Here is a 21293-nt window from a genome sequence, read left to right as displayed (position 1 = left end):
TCTTTTGACAAAAGAAAATAGGCAGCAATAAAAAAGCTATAGTCTGAATTACATTCTGCACAGCGCTGCACTGCTGAGAGTTTGTGCAAGTGTGTTAACAATGCTCTGAACTGCCTCTTGTCAGCCTTCAGCCCGTAATGGCCATCTGTCCTTCCATAAATCTGTCAAAACCTGCTAAGTTCAAGAGAGAGCACAGAATATACCTTGTAGTGTCAACACTGAAATGTACACATTGGCGGAGAAATAGGTGCATATGAAATAATCCAGTCATTATAGAACATTGTAATGCCATTGATGTGGGATCGTGGCCCTTGGTGAAGATTACCAGGGATTAGCGTGAAGATGAGCAAGTGTGCAGCCAACTGCTTTTCTCAAAGTTCACAGTTTGAGGATTGGTCATGGGACACGCTGAAGGTGGACTCCGTAACAGTGATATGGATTCAGAACTTCACTCCCTCCTCCATATCCCGATGGAGGTTTGTTCAAAAGTTAAATGAACGTTTTCCAACTTTTATCTCTTTCTGCTTGCCTGTGCACTTCCTGCTTCTGCTGAAAACCAGGAAAAAAGCCAAAATGCCACGAGGAAGCCCTTTCTTAGGCTGTCCCCACCACAGTTCTGCCAGCAAGAGAAATGCCAGTAAATTTAGCTCAGTCTGTACTTTTGTGAGGGTTTTTTTGGTAGGGGTTTTTTTTCTTCTCCTCTAAAGATTGTTGGACTCCTTGTCGGGCTTCTGGAAATCATTGTGCTCTGTGTTTAGCTTGCTTCCTGCCGGGGCTATCTATAAAGAAGTGGAAATGGAAACAATATTTTATTTTGAATATTGGATTATCTCTGGGGTTTCTTTGCCTGAAATTCTTAAATATGCATGCTCATTGTGGAGTTGTTATATTTCTACTTCATTCTTTCTTTAAAACTACAGCCAAAAAATCAGTAACTAACCCCAGAGATTCTCATGGGCTGTATAATTTCATGAGTAAAAGTGACAGTTCTAAAATTTTATCTAGAAAACAGTCTTTGCTTAGTCAAATCTTTGTTGAATCTGAGCCTAAAGGTTTAACTGAGATATAATTACTGCAGAATTTTGAAAAGGACTGTTCTCTTCATTTTAGCAAAAATTCATTTGGTAGTCCAAAATATTTGTTAGTGAGGAGGCGGATAAAGTGTGAAATATATACTGCTGACTCAAGTGAATTTTCAGGAGGGAAGAAAAAATTAAGGACTCAAATTAAAGGAAATACAGTGATGACTTTGCACAAAACTTTTTCACTATTAAATTCAAATTTGAGGTAACTAGACTTTGAGGCATCAATACTTTTTCCTCAGTTTCCCCAACTTTTGTGGCATTAGGAAAAGTCTTCACATAGCCGCAGGTTGCTCATAACCATTTTTTCCAAAGGTTCAAACAAAATCAAGCTTCTCTCTCACATCAAGTATTCATGCCTTGGTACTCCTATCTTCTTTTTTTCTGGAACAAATTCATTGCAGCTAATGCAGTGGGACTCCCAGTCTCCATTTACGCTCCTTGGGGAGCACTGTGCATTGATGGACACTTTTCCTTCTTTACAGCAAAACACTATAAAACATGTTCCATTTGCATTGATCTGCTGAGCTCTGTTGCACAGTTAAAAATACAAAACAAAACTCGATAACCATGTTTGAAATACACATTTCCTGTGTGTCTGCCCTCTCTTTTCATTCTTGCTAAGGAAGTAATGGAAAACTCATTGCTTGGGCTAGAAGAAGAAATCTTGGGCAGCATCAGCCTCTGGAGTGCTTAAGGATGGTCTGGATTATCTAGGAGAACTCCCTAATCTCAGTCTAATTTGTGTAATTTTAAGTATATTTACTTTTGAATTACATTAAGGTCGATTGGATGAAAACAGATTTTTCAAACATAGCATACTAAGTACCTTCCTGAAGAGTAATTATTTCCTGAACAGTGGCTGCAGTTTGCTGTTACTCTGGCCTGGTGTCCTGGGTTATCCTTTTGTAAAGTCTGAAGAAATTCTATGATTTCTACAGAAAATATTGAGAATTATGTTCTACCCTTATGAAAACAATTAGAAGATACTGCTTCAGTTTCCAGGTTTTACTGGAATGGGCTGTAGTCCTCCCTGCAATTTTGTCTCACCATAGTGGTATAATCTATTACAGTTATGTGAACAATCCTGGTTCAGTTAGTGGTATCTTTAGTCTTTGAATACTTACCTGTTTCGTTTCAACTCCTTGCTTCATCACTCTCACTAATATTTAGTTCTAAATGCAGTGGTTCATTACAGTTGCAGTTGTTCTATTGTTCGCTTGGGTTTCAGTTGCAGAACCACATTTCAGGCAAAATGTATTAGTTATACCGACAAGAATATATTATACATACATTAGCAATGGTTTATAAAGTTAGTGAACTGTGGAGGCAAAAAGTCGTTGCAGTCGAGTTGTAGAGTTGCTGTACTTCCTTGCATTCAAGTTCTGCGTCCTACCAAGGTTCCTTTGGTAGCACTCATTTATTTTGGGGGGGGCTTGCTTTTATTCAGGTTTTTGTCTGCTAATTTCTTTAGGTTTTTGACAGTGCTAGTCTTTTGGCTTTCAATTTTTATATCAAAATCTTTTTGATTTTTAACAAAAAAGTCTTTTGGTTTTTATCTCTTGATCTTTTCTATCAAAATCTACAGAGAGAGAGGTGGATGTCATGGAAGAAGGGGAGGGGAAGAAATTATGCTGAAGATTAATGGCAATGCATTAGTACCGTTGCTATGGTTGTTACCAGACCTTTGGCGTCTCACACCTAAATACCCTTATTCCCAGTATTAGTAGTGTTAAATTAAGGTGACATAGAATGGGTCTTGCTTTGTATCTGTTTTAAAGAAGCACGTGAGCTGCCTTTATAAATGTTGTATGTGTGCCTAAAACCACTCTGTTCCGCCTCTTTTTCCCCTTAGGCCTAACTCCACCTACGACCCCTCCTCATAAATCCAACCAGGATAATCCTTTTAGGACTTCACCTAAGCCGAAGTCATCATGCAAGACTGTTGTACCACCTTCAAAAAAGCCCCGCTATAGTGAGTCTTCTGGTTCTCAAGCAAACAACCCAATCAAGAAGGGTCCAGAACAGTCTGAGCTGTATGCACAGCTTAGCAAGACTACAGTACTGTCCAGTGGACATGAGGAGAGAAAGACAAAACGGCCCAGTTTGCGGCTGTTTGGTGACCATGACTACTGTCAATCTGTGAATTCAAAATCGGAAATACACATTAAAATATCCCAGGAACTTCAGGACTCCAGACAACTAGAATTTAAGGATTCTTCACCTGGGTGGCAGTGTCAGATTTGTTGTTCTTTAGAACAGGACCTCAAGAAAGAGACTTTACAGACAAGTAAGCAGGGATCCCACGGTAATAACAGAAAACAGCTCCAAGACCAGGAAATCCGGGCTGAACTGAATAAGCATTTTGGTCACCCCAGCCAAGCTGTTTTTGATGAAGCAGATAAGACCAGAGAACTAAGGGACAGTGATTACAGTAACGAACAATTCTCCAAACTACCTATGTTTATAAATTCAGGACTAGCAATGGATGGTCTATTTGATGACAGTGAAGATGAAAGTGATAAACTATGCTACCCTTGGGATGGGACACAAGCCTATTCATTATTTGATGTATCGCCTTCTTGCTCTTCTTTTAACTCTCCATGCAGAGATTCAGTGTCTCCACCCAAATCCTTATTTTCTCAAAGATCCCAAAGGACACGCTCTAGATCAAGGTCCTTTCCTCAATGCAGGTCTTGTTCCCGTTCTCCATATTCCCGATCGAGATCAAGGTCGCCCTGTAGTAGGTCCTCTTCAAGGTACGGTACAGCAAATTCATATATCATCATCATAGTTAGTAAGAAGGAAACCAGCTAAAACATAAAGCAACTTAAAGGAAAGAAAGAAAAAAACCAAGAAATAACTTAATCCAGTGCAACTGGTTCTCTTGCTCCTGAGCTGATAACTCTGAAGGTTATGGGGTTGCTACAGAAACACTTGTTGCCATTATCCTTTAAATTTGCCAAGTTTATGCTTTCCAAGTTGAGCCAGTCAGGGCAGCAGCAGAGCAATTGGTGAGAGTTGTATACAACTAACCTTTCCCATTATCTGCAAGCTGCCCAGTGCCAATCTAGCTGCAGTCCCTGTCAGATGAAGTTGACAGTGGCTGACTCTCTGCTCTGTGTTGCCTCAACAAGGAACATTACAGATGGGCCCAGTGGGGAAATCACTTGAGACCCCTTAGTTGACTAGGAGATCACAATCTGCCACTGGAAAATCTCACTGGTAACTTAGAAGAAATTGTAAGTTCAGGGAAGAGGTAGAAAATGGTGTCAGTAGATTCAGACTGAATGACAGAGGTGAATGTGTTTCTTCCTTCAGATCTTGTTGTTATTATGAGTCCAGCCACTGTAGACACCGAGTGTACAGAAGTCCTCCCTTACGTGCAAGATCGCGATCCAGATCACCGTACAGTCGCAGACCCAGGTAGTGCATTTTGCCTGCATTTAGTTTGCTTTTCAGCTGGTTCTCAAGAGATAATGAAGCATTCCAGAAATTGTATTACTAATTTTACATTCACAAATGCAGGTGCTTGATTTAATGACTAAGTTATGTTTCCTAGATATGACAGCTATGAGGAATATCAGCATGAAAGGCTGAAGAGGGAAGAATACCGCAAAGAGTATGAAAAACGGGAATCTGAAAGGGCCAAACAAAGGGAGAGACAGAGGCAGAAAGCAATTGTAAGCACTGTGAAGATAACTGTCATTTTATAATAGATTTCTGTTTCTTTTCATAGATTTCTAAAGCTAGAACTCAGACTTCATTTTCTTTTTTATAAAAGAACAAATACAAAAATCTGCTTACGTGTATTTCTTAGTATTTCAAAGTTCAGGTAAATATGTATTTTCATAACAATTTGTGCTTTGATGTTACAATACTAATTTTTTCAGATTCTATAAATTGCAACTCTGCAAGTTTTTCACAGTCAACAGGTAGAAAGGGTTTACTAGAAAAAGGTTTCATCCAAGACAACAGAAAATTAAAAGTGAATTAAATTAAAACACATACAGATCTATCAGTGAACTTGCATTTTATACTATATTCACCTACCAGAGTGCCAGTAATCAGTGTCTATTTTCTATATTTCTGTTTTTTTATAAGGAGTCAGCTTACATACCAATTGCTGGACTTTCGTAGTAGCTGTAATTGTCTATAGAGAGGGTGCAGATAACAGAATTGAAAACTGGGATCCAAAGGCATGAGTTTATTTTTTTTTCCTGTCTATGACTCTGTTAATTTTTAAGTTATTTTTAGCAAAATAAATAGTCTGAAGACATGATACAATTTTAAAATGTCACTTAATGCTGGCCCTTTCATAATGAATACATATTATTTAATTATTTTGTCCATCAATGTTCTGGGTGAAACAACTGGAATATCTGAGGTGAAAGAAATACCCATGTGGGGCGAGCAACTCTCTTGGCTGTTGTAGCAGTAGGACAGAAGAATGGCTATTAAACGGACAGATGGCTTTTCCCCTTTTTTAGTTCCCCATTGACAACTGTGTGATGGTTTTGATAAATTCAGTTGGGAGGTGCTGTAAATATGGACTTCTCTTATAGTTGCGCTCACCTTAACATTTCCACTTGGTTTTCTGTGTCCTGCTCTTTCCATTCAGTTGTACCTTCACTGCTGTTCTGACCGAGCTCTGGCTCTTGCATGAACTGGTGCAGGCTGCGATATTTCATCTTCATTTCCAGATTTTCCCTTAGTGCTCTGTCCAGGGCTCACCAAAATGAATAGGTCTTTTTTCCAGTGCCTTTAGTGGACTTTGTATTAAGGGGAGATTTTTCATGCACTCTGCAGCATTTCTCCTAATACTTATACCTACAGAACTGGGAGTGTGTAGAGATTGACGGAGTCTGGTGTAGTCTACAGCAACGAGAAGTTCTGGGAAGGAATAGACACCTTTATTTTCTGATTTTTGTCTCTGCTACTGTTGTTCTTAGTGAGCTTCATCAAGTCATTTCACCTTTCTCTGCTTCAGGTCCCCTATCTACAAAGTGTGGGTGATAGGTGTATTTTATAAAGCATGAGATTTAACGCCGTAACATGCTCTGCTGTGTTGATCTGAAACTCAGTGAAGGCAATGGAATGATTTTGCTTGGCTTCAGACAGGGCCATATTTAAGTCAATTGTTGTGGTTAGTTTTAAAATATCTGGCTTCCATCTGCTTAGAGATGAACACTACCTTCCAGCAATTGTAACTTACACTGGCTGTTCTCTGTCAGATCTAACACAAATTGGAGATTCAAGTAGACCTCTGTCATGGGTGTATCTTGCTACTTCTCAATTACTGTACCTTACCAGTATAAAAAAACAGAATCCTGCTGAGGACATAGAAAATCTGATTTAGTTTAAAACAAACAAGTATTTGGCAAGTAGCTAATAAAAAGAAAATGAAAAAGGGAAGAAAAGAAACTTTCAAAAGCTCCAGATATGCTGCATTGTAACTTCCTTTGTTAAAAATTTTAGACGTTTCAAAACCAAGGTTGAATTTATTTTCTTTCTAAAGTGAGCATTGTCATGATAATTAACTTAATTAGTGAAATTATTTATTAATAAACATAGAACTAAAAAATAATAAACAGAACATGGCAAAAACTTAAAATTCAGTCACCTGTGTAAGAGCTGAAGGACATGTAGATGCAATCCTATTAACTCCTTTTTCCAAAGTCTATCAGCACTTCAAAAATCTGTGTTGAATCATGCCAGTTTATTCCCTGTGCAAGTAAGTAGGGTCTAGGGAACAGCAGAGAAAGGGAAGCCCAGATCCCATGAAGTCAGTGATAAAATTTGTATTATTTCTAGCACTCTCTGCTCCTTTTCTTACTCTGTTTGGCTTATGGGTCAGTCCTGTGTTTCTCTCTTCTTACTTGAGGGACTCAACTAATTTATTGTTCAGCCGGAAGAATTTCCTCTCTATTTCCTTGAACTCTTTTTACAGTCCCATAAATTTAGATTTCTTTGCTCTCTGCATTGGGGGATTTTTTTATTTTCTTTCTAGCCCATTCTTGTGCTGCCAGAACTGATTCATGGCCACATACCTCCAGATACTGTTAAAAGAGTGGCCCAAAGATTGGGCAGTACTAATGCCTCAGGTGTTATACAGGGCAGGTGGCTTTTCTTCATGAGAATCACCATGCTGTGGTCTCAGGAGTTGGTTGTAGAAAGGATGCACAGTGGAAAGGGAACAGAAGTTATGACTGAGCTAAAAGCCATCAGGTATTACTGGTTCGATATCTAGAATTAGTCTCCATGTGACAAGAAGAGTGGGAAACGTAGGAAAAAGAAATGAGAAAAAATTTCACATATTTTAATCTGTCAAAACCATATGTGAAACGATACCCTCTGATTGTGCAGGCAGCTTGTATTTTGGCAGACGTGAAGGCATATTGGCAGAATGCTGAGGAGGCTTGTTTTAGAAGCCTGTGCTCATGCTATGTGGCAGAGGCATGTTTAATGGCTGCCCCTTCAGTCTTGCACACAACACCGTCGCTGCAGTAGCTTCAGATCAGCTAGAAGCATGGGCTAGCATTTTCCTGCATGGATTCCTGAATTCCTATCTAGACTTACAGCTCTATGCAGGTGGCTTGACTTCAGAAGGTACTGTGATATTCTTCTCCTCTTCCTTTTCTTCTTTTCCCCTCTCCAGTTACTGGAGATGCAGTGCCTTTTTTGTGGATTGGGGTCTTAATTTTGAGCAATCACACTTGAGAAATACAGGCTGAGCCCACAAGATATTTTCCAGTTAGAGAGTAAAAAAAAATATTTTCCTTCCTTCCTTCCTTCCTTCCTTCCTTCCTTCCTTCCTTCCTTCCTTCCTTCCTTCCTTCCTTCCTTCCTTCCTTCCTTCCTTCCTTCCTTCCTTCCTTCCTTCCTTCCTTCCTTCCTTCCTTCCTTCCTTCCTTCCTTCCTTCCTTCCTTCCTTCCTTCCTTCCTTCCTTCCTTCCTTCCTTCCTTCCTTCCTTCCTTCCTTCCTTCCTTTATATTGTTGATTGTGATGTCTTTGCTAACTGAGCAAATGTTAGCATAGTTTAGTTTGATATTGACTTGATTTATTTCAGTGGTCCCCATTTTGTTTTGGAATGGGTCCTCATTGAACATAAGGATGGTCTGCCACTAAGACTTATTTAACTTTGTAATGCTAACCAGATCACAGAGGAGACACATCCATCATAAAACTGGAGGAGCAACTGAAGGACAGGACAGTCTACTTCAGGCTTTATAGAAACTAGGATCCAACGTCCAACCAAGGCAGGTCACAGTGATTTGCCAAGAAGACTGAGGACCCCTTTTTTCTTCTGATACACCCCAGGAAATTTCTGTGGGCTTTTACTCCAGCAGCTCATTAGACCATGCAGCAAATACTTTCCAAGGCATGGCGTCAGAAATGCAGTTAGCACATTTCAATTCTGGAGCCACCAGTTTGTTGTTCCCCATTGACATGGTGCACCAGGGCGTTGAGGTTAAACTGTCTGGTGAGCAGCCTGGTGTTCTGGATCTCTGCCACTCTGGCCACGATACTGACTTACGGTCACATCCTCCCTGCAGCTCATTTACTGTGTGTACTGGCTGCTGCCAGGAGGTATAACAAAAATCAGCTTTTATACCTGAGTAGAAAATTACTATTAACATTGCTACTTTTCATTTCTAAGTGCTGACAGCCTCCATGAGACAAGTATTGAGTCCCTGTCCCAGAGAGCTTACAGACGTAAGAAGATAAATGTGCCATGAGGCCACTGCAGCGGAAAGAAACACATGGTTTCAAAGAAAATAAATTGCTCTACAACAGGAAGGCAGGGGAAAGGTGGTTTCATAAATGAGTGCTTGGCTTCTCTAAAGTCTAAAACCAGAGTCAGCCTATAATGGAGTGAATTTCCACTAATGAAGGATCTGATGTACGTTGTATATTTAGTTTGGATTTTTTTGTCGTTGCTCATCTTGATGGCCTTAATCCCAGGCACTCTAATTTTGCTGTATGAGTTGCTGTAGATGTATCAAATGGATTACCTAAATCTTGAGGTTTACTGGTCCATCATTGTTTTTCTAGCAGTCTCCATGGAGTGTGGCTGAACTGTTTCAGTCCTCAGCCACACAGCAGCACTTGACAATTTTGTGCAATGTTCATTCTTTTTTTCCAGTTCTCATGATTCTTCCTTTTGCCATTCATGCTTGCCCACAGTTCATACTTATTCCTCTTTAAAACAGAATCCAAAGAAATTTGGTGGTTGTATTATTTTTTTTTATCTATTTATTTCATAATCTTAAGCTTTAATGGCTTATCCCATCCATAGCATTTCTATTTTTTAAACCCTGTCCAACCATTCCCATTGCACTTTCAAAATGGTATTTGGCCTCCAGTTCTAAGGATAAAAGTCTTCATGGCTTTCTACTGGAAGAGGAGAGAGATCACTTGGTGTAGAAGGAAATACAGGCACGGGGCTTGCTCCCAGTCAGCTGCCTGTGCTGGAGGAAGCAGCAGAGCCTTTGACAAGCCCATGTCTTTAAAATGCCCCTGGATTTTTTCTCTCAGCTTCATACAAAGCATTACCTGCATCTTGGAGAACTAGGTACGCACCACAGATGTGCAGACAAAAAGCAGTAGGGAGAACGGGAACAGCAACACTAAGTGATGTTACCTCTGGAGTGGCTGCCTTCAGTTCCCCCTGCTTAGCAGTACCACAGGCAGGCAAAGCAACCAAGTGTTGGGTGAAGAAGCCTAGTACAAAAAAACATGTGAAAACTAATACATCTAATGGTCTGCACTTTAGTTCCTTGTGAAATAGAGGATTAAGAGTGAGGAAGGGAAAATAAAGTTTCGGAGGAAGCCTTTGCAAGACAAAAAGATCTTTAGCATCAGTGAACATTTTGCAGGATGCGTGGTCCCCTTATTGACCCTTAGATGTGTAAGGTATATCCTAGTCCTGTTTTCTCAAGTTTTGGCATTCTAATGCTTTAGTATTTTCCTTTGAGACTTGAAATACTGCTTTTCAGTCTGAGATTTTGCTGCCACATCTTCCTGTTCAAATATTTCTACTGCAAGGAAGAAAGAGCAAGATTTTGAAGAAGGAGCTTTAGATAAACCGAAAGAAGACAGACCTGCTGGGCCTGAGGGAATTGGCTGGACTCCTCTTTCTTCTTTTTTTTACCTGGCAAAGCAATGAACTACACTTAAAGTTTATGATGCAAAATAAATCATTTGTACTTTTGGGAGGGAAATATGAACACTGTCTTCTAGAGTTTCCTGCAGGTTCCCTCTGCCCGCATTAAATTGAAAACAAAAGCTTGTCTCTGCCATTCTACAGGTTTCCAAGTCATATATCATGTCCTTTAACAAGTGCAATGATATGCACATATGGACTTACGCATGTAACTTATTATAAAATAAAGGTTTTCAGCATTTAGAGGTATGTTGTAATCTTGTTATGCTTGCATAGCTCTTATTATTAATGGGAATAAAAGGCAGGTGTCTCTGTGAATACAAATACATTCTTCATAGTTGCTTTAAATAAACCAAAGTTAACCAAGACAAAGACAATGCTGTGTTCTCCGGTATCTTATACCATCCTGGCACTCAGCTTAAAAAAAATACTTGAACACATCTCCTCATGTGTGCACACTGGAGGACATATGGTGCATTTCAGCTTTAAATTTGAATTTCCTTAATTTTGCAGGTTTAACTTATTTCCTTAATGATAGTTTAACAGCCTTTTTTTTTAATTGTTCCATTTTGGTTTATTACAGTTGTCTTAAAGGGATATTAGAGATATAAAGGTTATTAGAGGGATAGAAGAAGGAAAAATTGCACAGGCATGCACATAGAGTTATGGAAAAGCATGCAATAGTTATTTCCATCACACCGTAATCTAACAATCTCCATGTCAGTGAGTGAAACATTATGGTTTTTCAGTCGAGATGTATTATCTCAGCTAAAGTATATTAGACAGTCTGCTATATTATGTTCTGCTCCATCTGGTCAGTCATTTAGGTTCAATAGCAAGTATCAATGGAATTGTTTCTTATCAAGTGTTTCAGTGCGGTTAAATCCTTGATTTGGTAAAGCGGTCTGAAAAAGTAATTACTGTGCATATGCAGATTTTCCTGTATTTTGAAGTTTTTGGCACTCAACCATACTGAAAGTAAGCAGAATTAGAATGGGGGAAAAGGAAGAAATGCAGATTTCTGTTACTTGCACTCTACAGTCCCTAGTTTGCAGAAGCCCTACCCAAAATCCTCTGTCAGGAGGGTCAGGGCTCTGGACTGGAACACAGTAGAGACAGAGATAAAAAGCAACAGCTTTTTAACAGTAAAGTGCCCCTCTTCCCTGCATTTATGGCTACCCATGAGCACACTTCTTTTAGCCGTGGTAGCTTTTCCAAACTGCACTGCTATGGCGGAGGACAAGGGCTGCTTTTGGACAATGCACTTTGGAACATATAACATTTAAAAATGAAAGTGTCTGTCCAGGCAGGGTTATAGAGGACTACCAAGGCAGCACCTTGGTTCTTTATATAATGAGATACGTACCTGATCCCGTTGATTAAGGAGAGCATATACATACTTTGGTAGAGCAACCAGGGACTCTGCTGGGCTGAACAGGGAGCTATAAAGGACCCAGGTGGTTCCTGTGGTCACTTCTTGTGCTATACCTTAGTGGGTAGGGCAGGGCTTTTGAGTAAGAGTGTTTGATTCTTGGATCTCTGGTTTTTGGCCCTTTAAATTCACTTTCATTTCTCAGGAGCTTAGATTAACTGGATTTGAGCCCCTGAGATTTGTGAGGCCAGGAAAAGAGTCAGTGAAAATAGTTGGCTGAGTGTGCTAGTGAGAAGGAGCTTCTGTTTGGGAGGTAAATATATTAGTTTCAGCTTCCTGATGCAGGAATTGTTTATTTTCCATTAAACAGTTCCTGGGAGTAGGTGCTTTCCTAGGAACAGGGAGCCAAGATTTTGGGCCCCCATAACTAAGAGTTCTTTATCTCCCTTTATCTCAAATAAGTGCTTAAACAAGTAAAGAAGAGACATCACGATCATTTCTGTTTCTACATGTGTTTTGGTCTGATCTCAATCCTATTGTCCATGGTCCAAGAATGACTAGTGCCTTATGCCTCTGTGGGGACCGATGGAAAAGATACATTTTGTGCTATATCTGAATTGTAACACTACAAGCTACCTGCCTCTTCAGGCTAGGACGTTTCTGAGCAGGAATGCAAGTCTGCATTTAGGTCCCTAGAGCCTTTTGCATCACACAGTTGAGGTGACGTTAGCCTTTAGGCACCTCCAGGTTACAATAGTCATGAATTCTCAGCAGTCAGTATAGCTCCTTCAGTATTCGGCACCTAAATTCCGCACAGGTCTCAGGTGCCAAAGCTGATGGTTTAAACTGACATTGCTCTGCTGACTGACAGATTTACGCCAGCTGAGAACGTGGTGGTGGTGGTTTGATTTATGGGACAAGTGTGTGGGTTTGTAAGGGATGTAGCAGTAGGGCCGGTAGTGCCAGGGTTCTTCAGGCCAGAGGCAATCTGAGACAGGAAGGCTGAGCACCCAAACCATGTGTAGCTGGTGCTTCTTTGCCCTGATTACCTTAAGGTCAGTGTTTTGAAGATCTCTTTTTGCCTTTTGCTTTGCTTGCAGCTCACTAAATGGTTCTACCCTCAGTAAAGTGTTCATCCAAAAATTCATAAAATGACTCTCACAGGGTTTCCTAGTCCTGTCATTCTGCTGAATGTTTCCACTCAGGAAGGAAGTATATGACCCTGACTTGATTGTTTTGAAAGTATCTTTGATGCTTTGCTCCAAGTGTCGAAGGAACATGCAAGTGACACCCTAGCCTGTAAAATTCAGGGCCTTCAGTCAGGTTTTTTTTCTGAAGAAACCAAAAGGTAATGGTGACCACGGGATGTATTTTATTGTCCTGCCTTCCCCCTGGAAATTTTTATTTTAATAAAAGTCATCTTCTGGACCCCTAACAGTTTTCTCACTATTTTAAGATATGGATTATGGTGGAACAGCTGACTGCAGTATGAATCAGCTGTTGAGTCATCTTGAGTTTATAATGTTATGTTTGTAATACATTTTGCTATATCTATGGTACGTTTATGCAATTACTGTGTTACTCCACAACTAAGATTGGGTTTTGCCCGGTATTGTATAGATAGCAAGAGAAAGGGAGCTCCTGGTTTGGACGAGTTTACAGTCTTGGAGGGGAGGTGGTAGAAAGGGTGGAAGGGAAGAAGGTGCAGTAGGGTACAAGGGGAGCTGTCTGTCAGTGTATAGCAGAACAGTGACAGCAAGCAGTGGAACCTTCCAGGAGCAGTACCTGACAGATGCAGTGTCATTTCAATACCCTAGATGCTTTCCAGAACTATTCCACTTACTAGCAAGATGCAGTAGGTCTTCCACAAGAGACTGTTGCTGTAATTATGCATCCTCTGCACATCCGTGTGTGTGTATTTGCATGCATATATGTGTAGGTTCGTCTCTATTACACATCTGTTAAAAATATGCCTTCCCTGTTGCTGTTTCTCAACAGGAAGAACGTCGTGTGATTTATCTGGGTAAAATCAGACCTGACACAACCCGAACAGAACTGAGGGACCGGTTCGAAGTTTTTGGTGAAATTGAGGAGTGCACAGTAAATCTGCGGGATGATGGGTAAGAACTTTTGAGATTACTTCTTGTTTGGGAGCTGCCATATGTAAAAAAATTATGGTAGTAAGATTACTGGTATGGGAGTTACCAGTGTAAGTGCTATGACAGATGACATGCTGAGTTCAAAACCTTATTTATTTTCTTTCATCCTTATTTATTAATCTTGCTAGTTGAGATTTCCTGTCCCAGGAATAAGTATTTAGCTTCATGACAGGACAATCATGCTGATAAATGGATGCAGTACTTCTGGCATTTCCACTGCTGGATCTCCTGCAAGTTCTTGCTTCAGGAAGGGGTTACACTAATGTGCGTTCACTCTTTTCAGCTTTTGTTCACAACTGTATTTTTCAATTGCAGAGACAGCTATGGTTTCATCACCTACCGCTATACTTGTGACGCCTTTGCTGCTCTTGAAAATGGATACACTTTACGCAGGTCAAATGAACCTGACTTTGAGCTGTACTTCTGTGGACGCAAGCAATTTTGCAAGTCTAACTATGCAGACCTAGGTAGGTATTTTGCTCTATGTGATTTAAAGTACATAACTGGAACCTTGTAACTCAGGAGAATCAGGGTTTGCCTCTTTTTTGTTTGCTGCTTATATTATTTAAATATATAAATATATATTATTTAAATATATAAATTGGGGAGGTTAAAGGAAGTGCTTTTCACTTGCTGCAAGAAGTTTAAAAGTCTACTAATCTGAGCTCTAATCTGAGCTGGTTTCTTTCAGGTATTTCAGACTGTGAAAATTCTTTTAAAGCCTGTTTCCATCATTGTCAGAAATAAGTGCCCGATATTCAATAATACATTTCCATATTGAAATAATAGCACCACAGAAACCTCCTGTACACTTTACTATTCATTGCTATGTTATGACTGCGTGGTTCTAAAACCTGATTTATTTATATGCGTGATAAACAGAGAACAGATACCTCACTCCAAAAATTCATTATGATTCTTACTTTGCCATGAATTGTGCTGTAGATGTGTAGAACATGCCAGAGACACTCCTTAAACACAATTCATAGTTTCTCAAGTTTGAAAGCTAGAAGGTCTTCTGACCAAATCTGACCCTTAGTATATCAAAGGCCACAGATCTCAACTGGTGTTTCTAAAATCATGCATAAGCACCTATGTATGAAGGTGTCTCCTTGCAGGGACTTACAATCATGATGTGAGAGGCTCTAGCCTGTGGATCTGTTGGTGTTTGCTGTCCCACTGATGTGGGGCAGTATGCACACCAGTCGGCAGGCCCCAGTATGCTGTGATAACTCCAGTCCCAAGTGTGCATACTGACTGCGATAACACATTTGGGTCTGTCCTAGTCCTGTCTGGGCAAAAATTTATGGTTCTGTCCTATGCTCTGGGTCAGGGTGTGATGTTTCCCCTTGCAAGGATGTTTGGAGATGTTCAAAGTCTGGCAGCAGGAATGCTGATGTTAGGTATATGCATAAAAAGACCATGCAGACTATCAAAACATCCTCTGTAATATTATATTATATACTCACCTCTGATTTAATTACCTTTTAAAATGTAAAGTATTCATTAAATGTTAAACCTTTCCTAATACCTGTATAAATAGACTAAAGGTTGAGAGATACTCTTTTCTGAATAACATAGCAAGGGACATTTTGCTGTTGAATCTATATTAATCAGATATTGTGGGGTTTTTTATGAAAAAATGACCACAGTCATTAAAATCTCTCATAACCCTGTAACACAGTGCTAATAAAATCTTGTATGTGCTGCCCTTGGCTTTGTACAGTGGAGGAAGTGAATACAGATACTTTTTCTAACCAATTGATGTCTTTTCAGAATAAATGATAAAGATGATACACATTGTTCACAATGAATATGCTATAATTCACTTCAGTGGCTAAACAGATAATGTAAAGCTAAAAAAAGGCAATTGACTGCTGAAGAGATATAGAGTTGATGTTGAAAATATAAAAGGTAGCAAGGCATTTGTTGAAATGTAGGCTGATAAAAACAGTAAAAACAGATTGAAGTCTTGACTTGATTTGACTTATCTTCAGCAGTGGAAGCCTGGGTCGTCTCTGTATCTCAGAAAATCTGGGGTTTAAAATAAGTTGTCTGAAGGGAACCCTCTTGAACATTATTCATCACTGGAAGTATTCCCTGGCAGGTCTCTCCATACCGAGTGGGATTCCCAGAGTATCTGTGAGCAGAGTGTTTTCACTTTGTCCTGCTGACAGCTTGAGCTTCTGTACTTCAGACTACATTCCCTTTATTTTGCGGAGCATCTGATAGAGCTACATAAGGAAATGGCAGGATGAACTTTAAAATTCATGAGCTAGTACAAGGACAGAGAGAATTAATCAGCCTTGGGTTGAGTACAGAAGAAAGAAAACACTTGAAAATAGTAGTCAGAAGTTTAACACCTCTCCTCTGTGAGAAGATATTGTCTTAACAGAACTTGTAATGAACATTTAATGCACAGTGTGTCTTATAGTGGTAGATGGGGAGTTCTGATTAATTCAACACAAGAAATGGCAAGAAAAGGGCAGTCTCATAAAGGAGCTGTGACACAAGAACTGGGGAGAGTCAGTGTTAAGCAGGAATGACTCCAAAAGGAAATTCAGTGCTTGCAGCCACATCAATAATTGCTGTACCGGAGCTGTCTGGCCACAAACATACAATCCCTCCTCTGCGCTAGGAACAGACCGATGTCTGTGCCTGAGCAACTAGCAAAGCTGGAGCAGGTATCGCAGGTCACGGGAGCTGGACCATTATTGCGGCGATGACTTATCACGCATACTGCAAAAAGCTGAGGAGCCCACGTGAGATTGCCTGTACAGTGGTGCAGAGGCCCTGCCCTGAATTTCTCACACTCTAAACAAGCAAACCCTCAAAAAAATCAGAGTGGAAGCAAAAACCAGAGATTCAGGGAGGTGTAGTGACTTGTAGAAGACCCTGAGGCAGGGCATGCAGAAGCAGCAGTGTCCCCTGTGCGCTGCCCACAGGCTGCCCTGGCTTCCTGCAGAATCATCCCCCTGTTACCTTTCTGAAGAGGAGTAAGTCTTGGATATTGCATGTTGCAAAACAACAGTTGCAAAACAGTGGTGTTTTGGGTAAAGCATCTGTCAAGGTTATCTGGACTACTTTGAAATCTATACATAGCAGTGTGTTGGTGCTCAAGTCCTTGGAGAAACTGTTTTGAGTTTACCTGCTCTATATGTACGTGCAGTTTATGGTTCTCCCCCGCTGCTGATGATGTGTACTGCTTTTGTTAAGTCCTGCTTCTTACCAGAAAGCTCTGTCCATACCTAAAAGTTCGCTGATGACCATTTCTGGGCTTTTATCATCCCATAAAGTTGTAGTTTTAACTGAATTGTTTCTGCAGTGCCTTGTTCATACCATTGTACAGAGAAAATAATATAAGTACTCGCTAATGGTTCTTGCCTCTTACCTAAACTTGCATCCTTTGGGTTTCAGATTCAAACTCAGATGATTTTGATCCTGCTTCCACTAAAAGCAAGTATGACTCCATGGATTTTGATAGTTTACTTAAAGAGGCACAGCGGAGTCTGCGTAGGTAACATGCATCACACCTGAGGAAAACAGAGGGATGGCGAATACCTCACGGACATCACGTCCTTCAATAATGGACAATTAAAAAGTCACACTTAGGAATTTCTCCTACTTTACACTCTCTGTTCAAAACCATGGTTTACATGAACACAGCTGCTCAACGAGTGGAGAGGCACGATGGCTGTCCAGTAAGCACACGCATGTCCATGGGTGTCAGCTTTGCTTTCGCGAGTGATCAGTGGTGGGGGAGCTGGGTGTTCCTTGCGAATTCGATGCAAACCACGAGACATGGCAGCAGTTCCACAGAGATACACGTACAACAATGAACTGCAAAATCTGTACATATTGCATTTTAACAAAAAAAGAACAAAAACAGACCAAAAAAAACAAATTTGAGAACTATGGCTGCTGGTGTCTGGGAATCAGACACTGCATTTATTATTTTTTTTTAAAATGAAGCTTCTTCTCACAACACAGTGATAATATGACAATCCAGAAGAAACCACAGATCCCAGAAGCCTACAATCTGTTTTAGCTTTGTTTTAAAATTTTTCTTTTCTTTGGTTTTGGTTTGGTTTTTTTTTTTGGGGGGGGGGGGGTGTTAGCCCTTGCAGAAGAAAAAATGAAAGGCTCAAGCTTCCCTAACATTTTGAAGTTTCATCTTTTAATTCTGACACCCATGTAAATGTCTACAACGTTGATCTTCCACAGCAAAATTTTCAAAGCCTTGTTAATGGTCAAATGTGCAGCTTGTTCAGCGATTTATTCTAATGAGCGGACGTGGTGTTACATTATTAATGAGAGTTGGATATAACTATCTGGGTGTGCGCAGATAGTTTATTTGCTACATTCTCTGAAGTAGTTGAGTATTTACAAATGTTAAATGGAGTATTTTTATTTATGTACATACTGTATGACGTTCTTTTTTGTTACAGCTATGCACTGTAAATGCAGCCTTCTTTTCAAAAACTGCTGAATTTTTCTTAATCAAGACTACTCAAATGTAATTATATGAGGTGAAACAATTATTGTACACTAACGTATGTAGAAAGCTGAACTTATGCTTATATATATTTGATTGTAAAAAAAGAGAGAAAAGCGTGTGGGTGAGGGTGTGTGTGTGTATATGTGTGCGCATGTGTGTCTGAGTGCAAAAATGCTTTACACACATTCATCCCTTCTTTGGTGAGCTTATATAAGAATTTTGTCAAGAATTATCCTAGCCCAAAAAGTATTAACCACTTCTGCAGTATTTTTCCACATTTTTCTCATTGCTTTATTTTCTTTTGCAGTTTTATACACTGAATTTGTTAGGGGAATGAAATTTTCTCATCTAAATTTTTCTAGGAGATACCATAATTTTATGTAAAGTCTCTCCAATGGGTAATCATTAAGAAATGTTTTTATTTTATGTATCAACAGTAGTTTTGGAACTAGAGGTCAAAAATCTTTTTAAAATGCTATTTTGTTTTAATTGTTGTGATTTTAATTTGATAAAAATATGCTGAGGTACTAAGTACAGTATGATTTTTACAGTAATTCTGTGTCTAAACACTGTTCTTGAAGCCAGTAATCTTTTCATTGGCAGAGTTTAATGATGGTATTTATCTATATTTTTTACAGTTATGCATCCTGTATAAATACCGATCCTTCATTCCTTTGTTTACTAAAGAGACATATTTATCAGTTACAATTATCCTATTTATTATAAATTATGAGATGACTAAAATAATAAAAAGGCCAGTGGAAATTTTATACATAGGATGCATGACGGTTGTCAGTTTGGAGTAAGTGCTTTGTTTGGAGGTTCAGCTTTTGCAGAAGCAGTGGGTTGTTTGTTTTTTTTTCTTTTTTTACTATGCACTAGCATGGCCTCAGATGTGCCCATGACATTGTTGCTGATGACATTGCTTCTGCTAAATTAAATAGAAACTTCAGGAAAGAAAAAAACCACAAGAGTAAACTACTGCTATTCTGAGCATCAGAATTTCATCTGAACTCGGGAGTCTCTAGACGGAATCAGCAAAGTTTGGAATTTGCTTGCGAATGTATAGATTTGGTATTCTATTACTGTTTGGCATTCATGACTCCTCTTAAAGGTATGGCACACCTAACTATTTAATCTCCTTTCCTACTCCCAATCTTAGAAAACTGATTCCACCCCCATGCCAGTGCAGTTGGTTTTGATGGCTGCATTCATTTTATCACCAGCATATTGCGTTCTGAGAGATTCCACTGTCTGTCCTGTCGGATGCTTGCTTGATTTTTTGGCTTCTTATTTCTCAGTAGATAGATAGCAATAAAAAAAAAAGAAAAGAACTTTTTCGGAGGTTCTGTGTTACGACTGTAACATTCTTTAATCTGCATAATTCTTGTTGTTGCTCTGTAGGTTAAAAATACAGGTATTTTAACTTTGTGTGAATGCCAAACTAAAAGTTTACAATTTTCCTTTCTGGATTTTGAGTATCTTCTGTTGTAAAGAAAAATATTAAAAGCAATAAATTATTTTTAAGAAATCAATATTTAGTACATCATATTATGTGTTCAAGGACCAGATGCATTACCTATTTTGCCTTTAAATTTCTGTGATTAAATTTTAAATACATTCTCTTTTGCCCTAGATTGGTGACATTAATTAATTGGTGTGGGGTTTGGGGGGGATTATTTATTTTTCACCAAGCAGGCGTAATGACATGAGTCAATTTTTTTTTCACTGGCCTGGCAAACATTCTCATCTTGAAGATGACTTTCCTCTGTGGATTTAAAAATTACATATGAAATTAATAGAGCTAGGATTGCTGAATAAAGCTATTTGTATCCTTTGTAGACACTGTAGTAGGTAACCCATCAAAATATAAACTCGGTGTTTTCTTTTCTTTTTCTCTCCCCCAAGAACATATCAAATTAGCACATGTACCACATTGTCACCGGAGGCAAATTGCAGCATAGCTCTGTGTGTCTTTTAGATGAAGATTTTACTGTTGCTTTCATGCTGTGGTAAGTACCACATACGCAATACAGGTAACAGAACTGGTACTTAGGAACTATGGTCTTTCCTAGAGCTGTAACAAAGTAATTCCTACAGAATGTAAAATGATCCAAATCCAAACAGAGGGAGCCTAAAATTGAGGAAAAATACCTGTGCTAAACTACTCTGAAAAGCAGTTGGGCTGCCATCACCAAGAGCAGCACTGAGAGGAAAGTTTGTGCCTCTGGGGTGTAATACTTGGGTCAGTTGAAAAAAAAACCAACCACACCTTCTCATCCCTTCAGATACAAGCTTACAGTAGGTAATGATTATGTGTCCTTTTTGATGGCTGTAATGAGAACTTCAATCACTGTAGTATAAGATCTGATCTATAAATGACCTAGAATAGCCATGTAATATAATGTGATGATTCTAAATTTGTACCTATGTGACAGACATTTTCAATAATGTGAACCACTGACCTGATGGAGCTACTGTAAGATCTGTACAGTAGGTGAACATGTAAAGCTATTGGTTGGACTATGCTGAACAGGGAGAGCGAGATATTAGTTAAGCCCAAGCTGGGCTATTTTCCACCTGCCAATTCTACATGTACTTTTGTGGTTTAATTCATTGTATGAAAATTCCTGTGATTTATTTTTTTTTTTAATGTGCAGTACACATCAGCCTCACTGAGCAAATAAAGGGAAACAAATGTTTCAAATCCACTTCTGTTTCTCTTTTTTATCACAAGTGACAGGTTTTCCCCCCACAACTGGTCATGTACTGGGTTTTCTATTACTTTTTCTAATGGTCATAATTGATTTCAGGTAGTAGTCTGGATCACACCTGTGTTACTGTGCTTTTGGCAGGGGACAGAACCACTAGTATTAATATACTTAGTGGTAGAAACGTGCTATACCCAAGGCTGTTGAAGGGCTGACATAAACTGTGTAGGAAAACTTGAAAAATGCTCAGTGGAGTTTTAAGAGTTGCTGGCTCAAGTTAGGAGGGGCTGGAGAATGTAAGGGC

At 39.3% G+C, this 21293-nt stretch overlaps 1 protein-coding gene across 2 annotated transcripts in view; it reads left to right on the top strand.

Moving 5' to 3' along the window:
• PPARGC1A (PPARG coactivator 1 alpha) overlaps positions 1-20989 on the top strand; it is a 374168-nt gene extending 353179 nt beyond the window's left edge. For both annotated transcript variants that reach the window (XM_074865908.1, XM_074865910.1), the window contains exons 8-13: positions 2938-3841; positions 4404-4508; positions 4645-4765; positions 13620-13741; positions 14096-14247; positions 17198-20989. In XM_074865908.1, coding sequence (XP_074722009.1) covers positions 2938-3841; positions 4404-4508; positions 4645-4765; positions 13620-13741; positions 14096-14247; positions 17198-17301 — 1508 coding nt within the window. In that variant the 3' untranslated portion in view covers positions 17302-20989. The remainder of the gene's footprint in view (positions 1-2937; positions 3842-4403; positions 4509-4644; positions 4766-13619; positions 13742-14095; positions 14248-17197) is intronic.
• Positions 20990-21293: the final 304 nt, after the last annotated feature.

The sequence above is a fragment of the Strix uralensis genome, chromosome 4, assembly GCF_047716275.1.
Source record: "Strix uralensis isolate ZFMK-TIS-50842 chromosome 4, bStrUra1, whole genome shotgun sequence".
In the NCBI taxonomy this organism is placed as follows: Eukaryota; Metazoa; Chordata; class Aves; order Strigiformes; family Strigidae; genus Strix; species Strix uralensis.
This window is presented reverse-complemented; position numbering and strand designations above follow the sequence as displayed.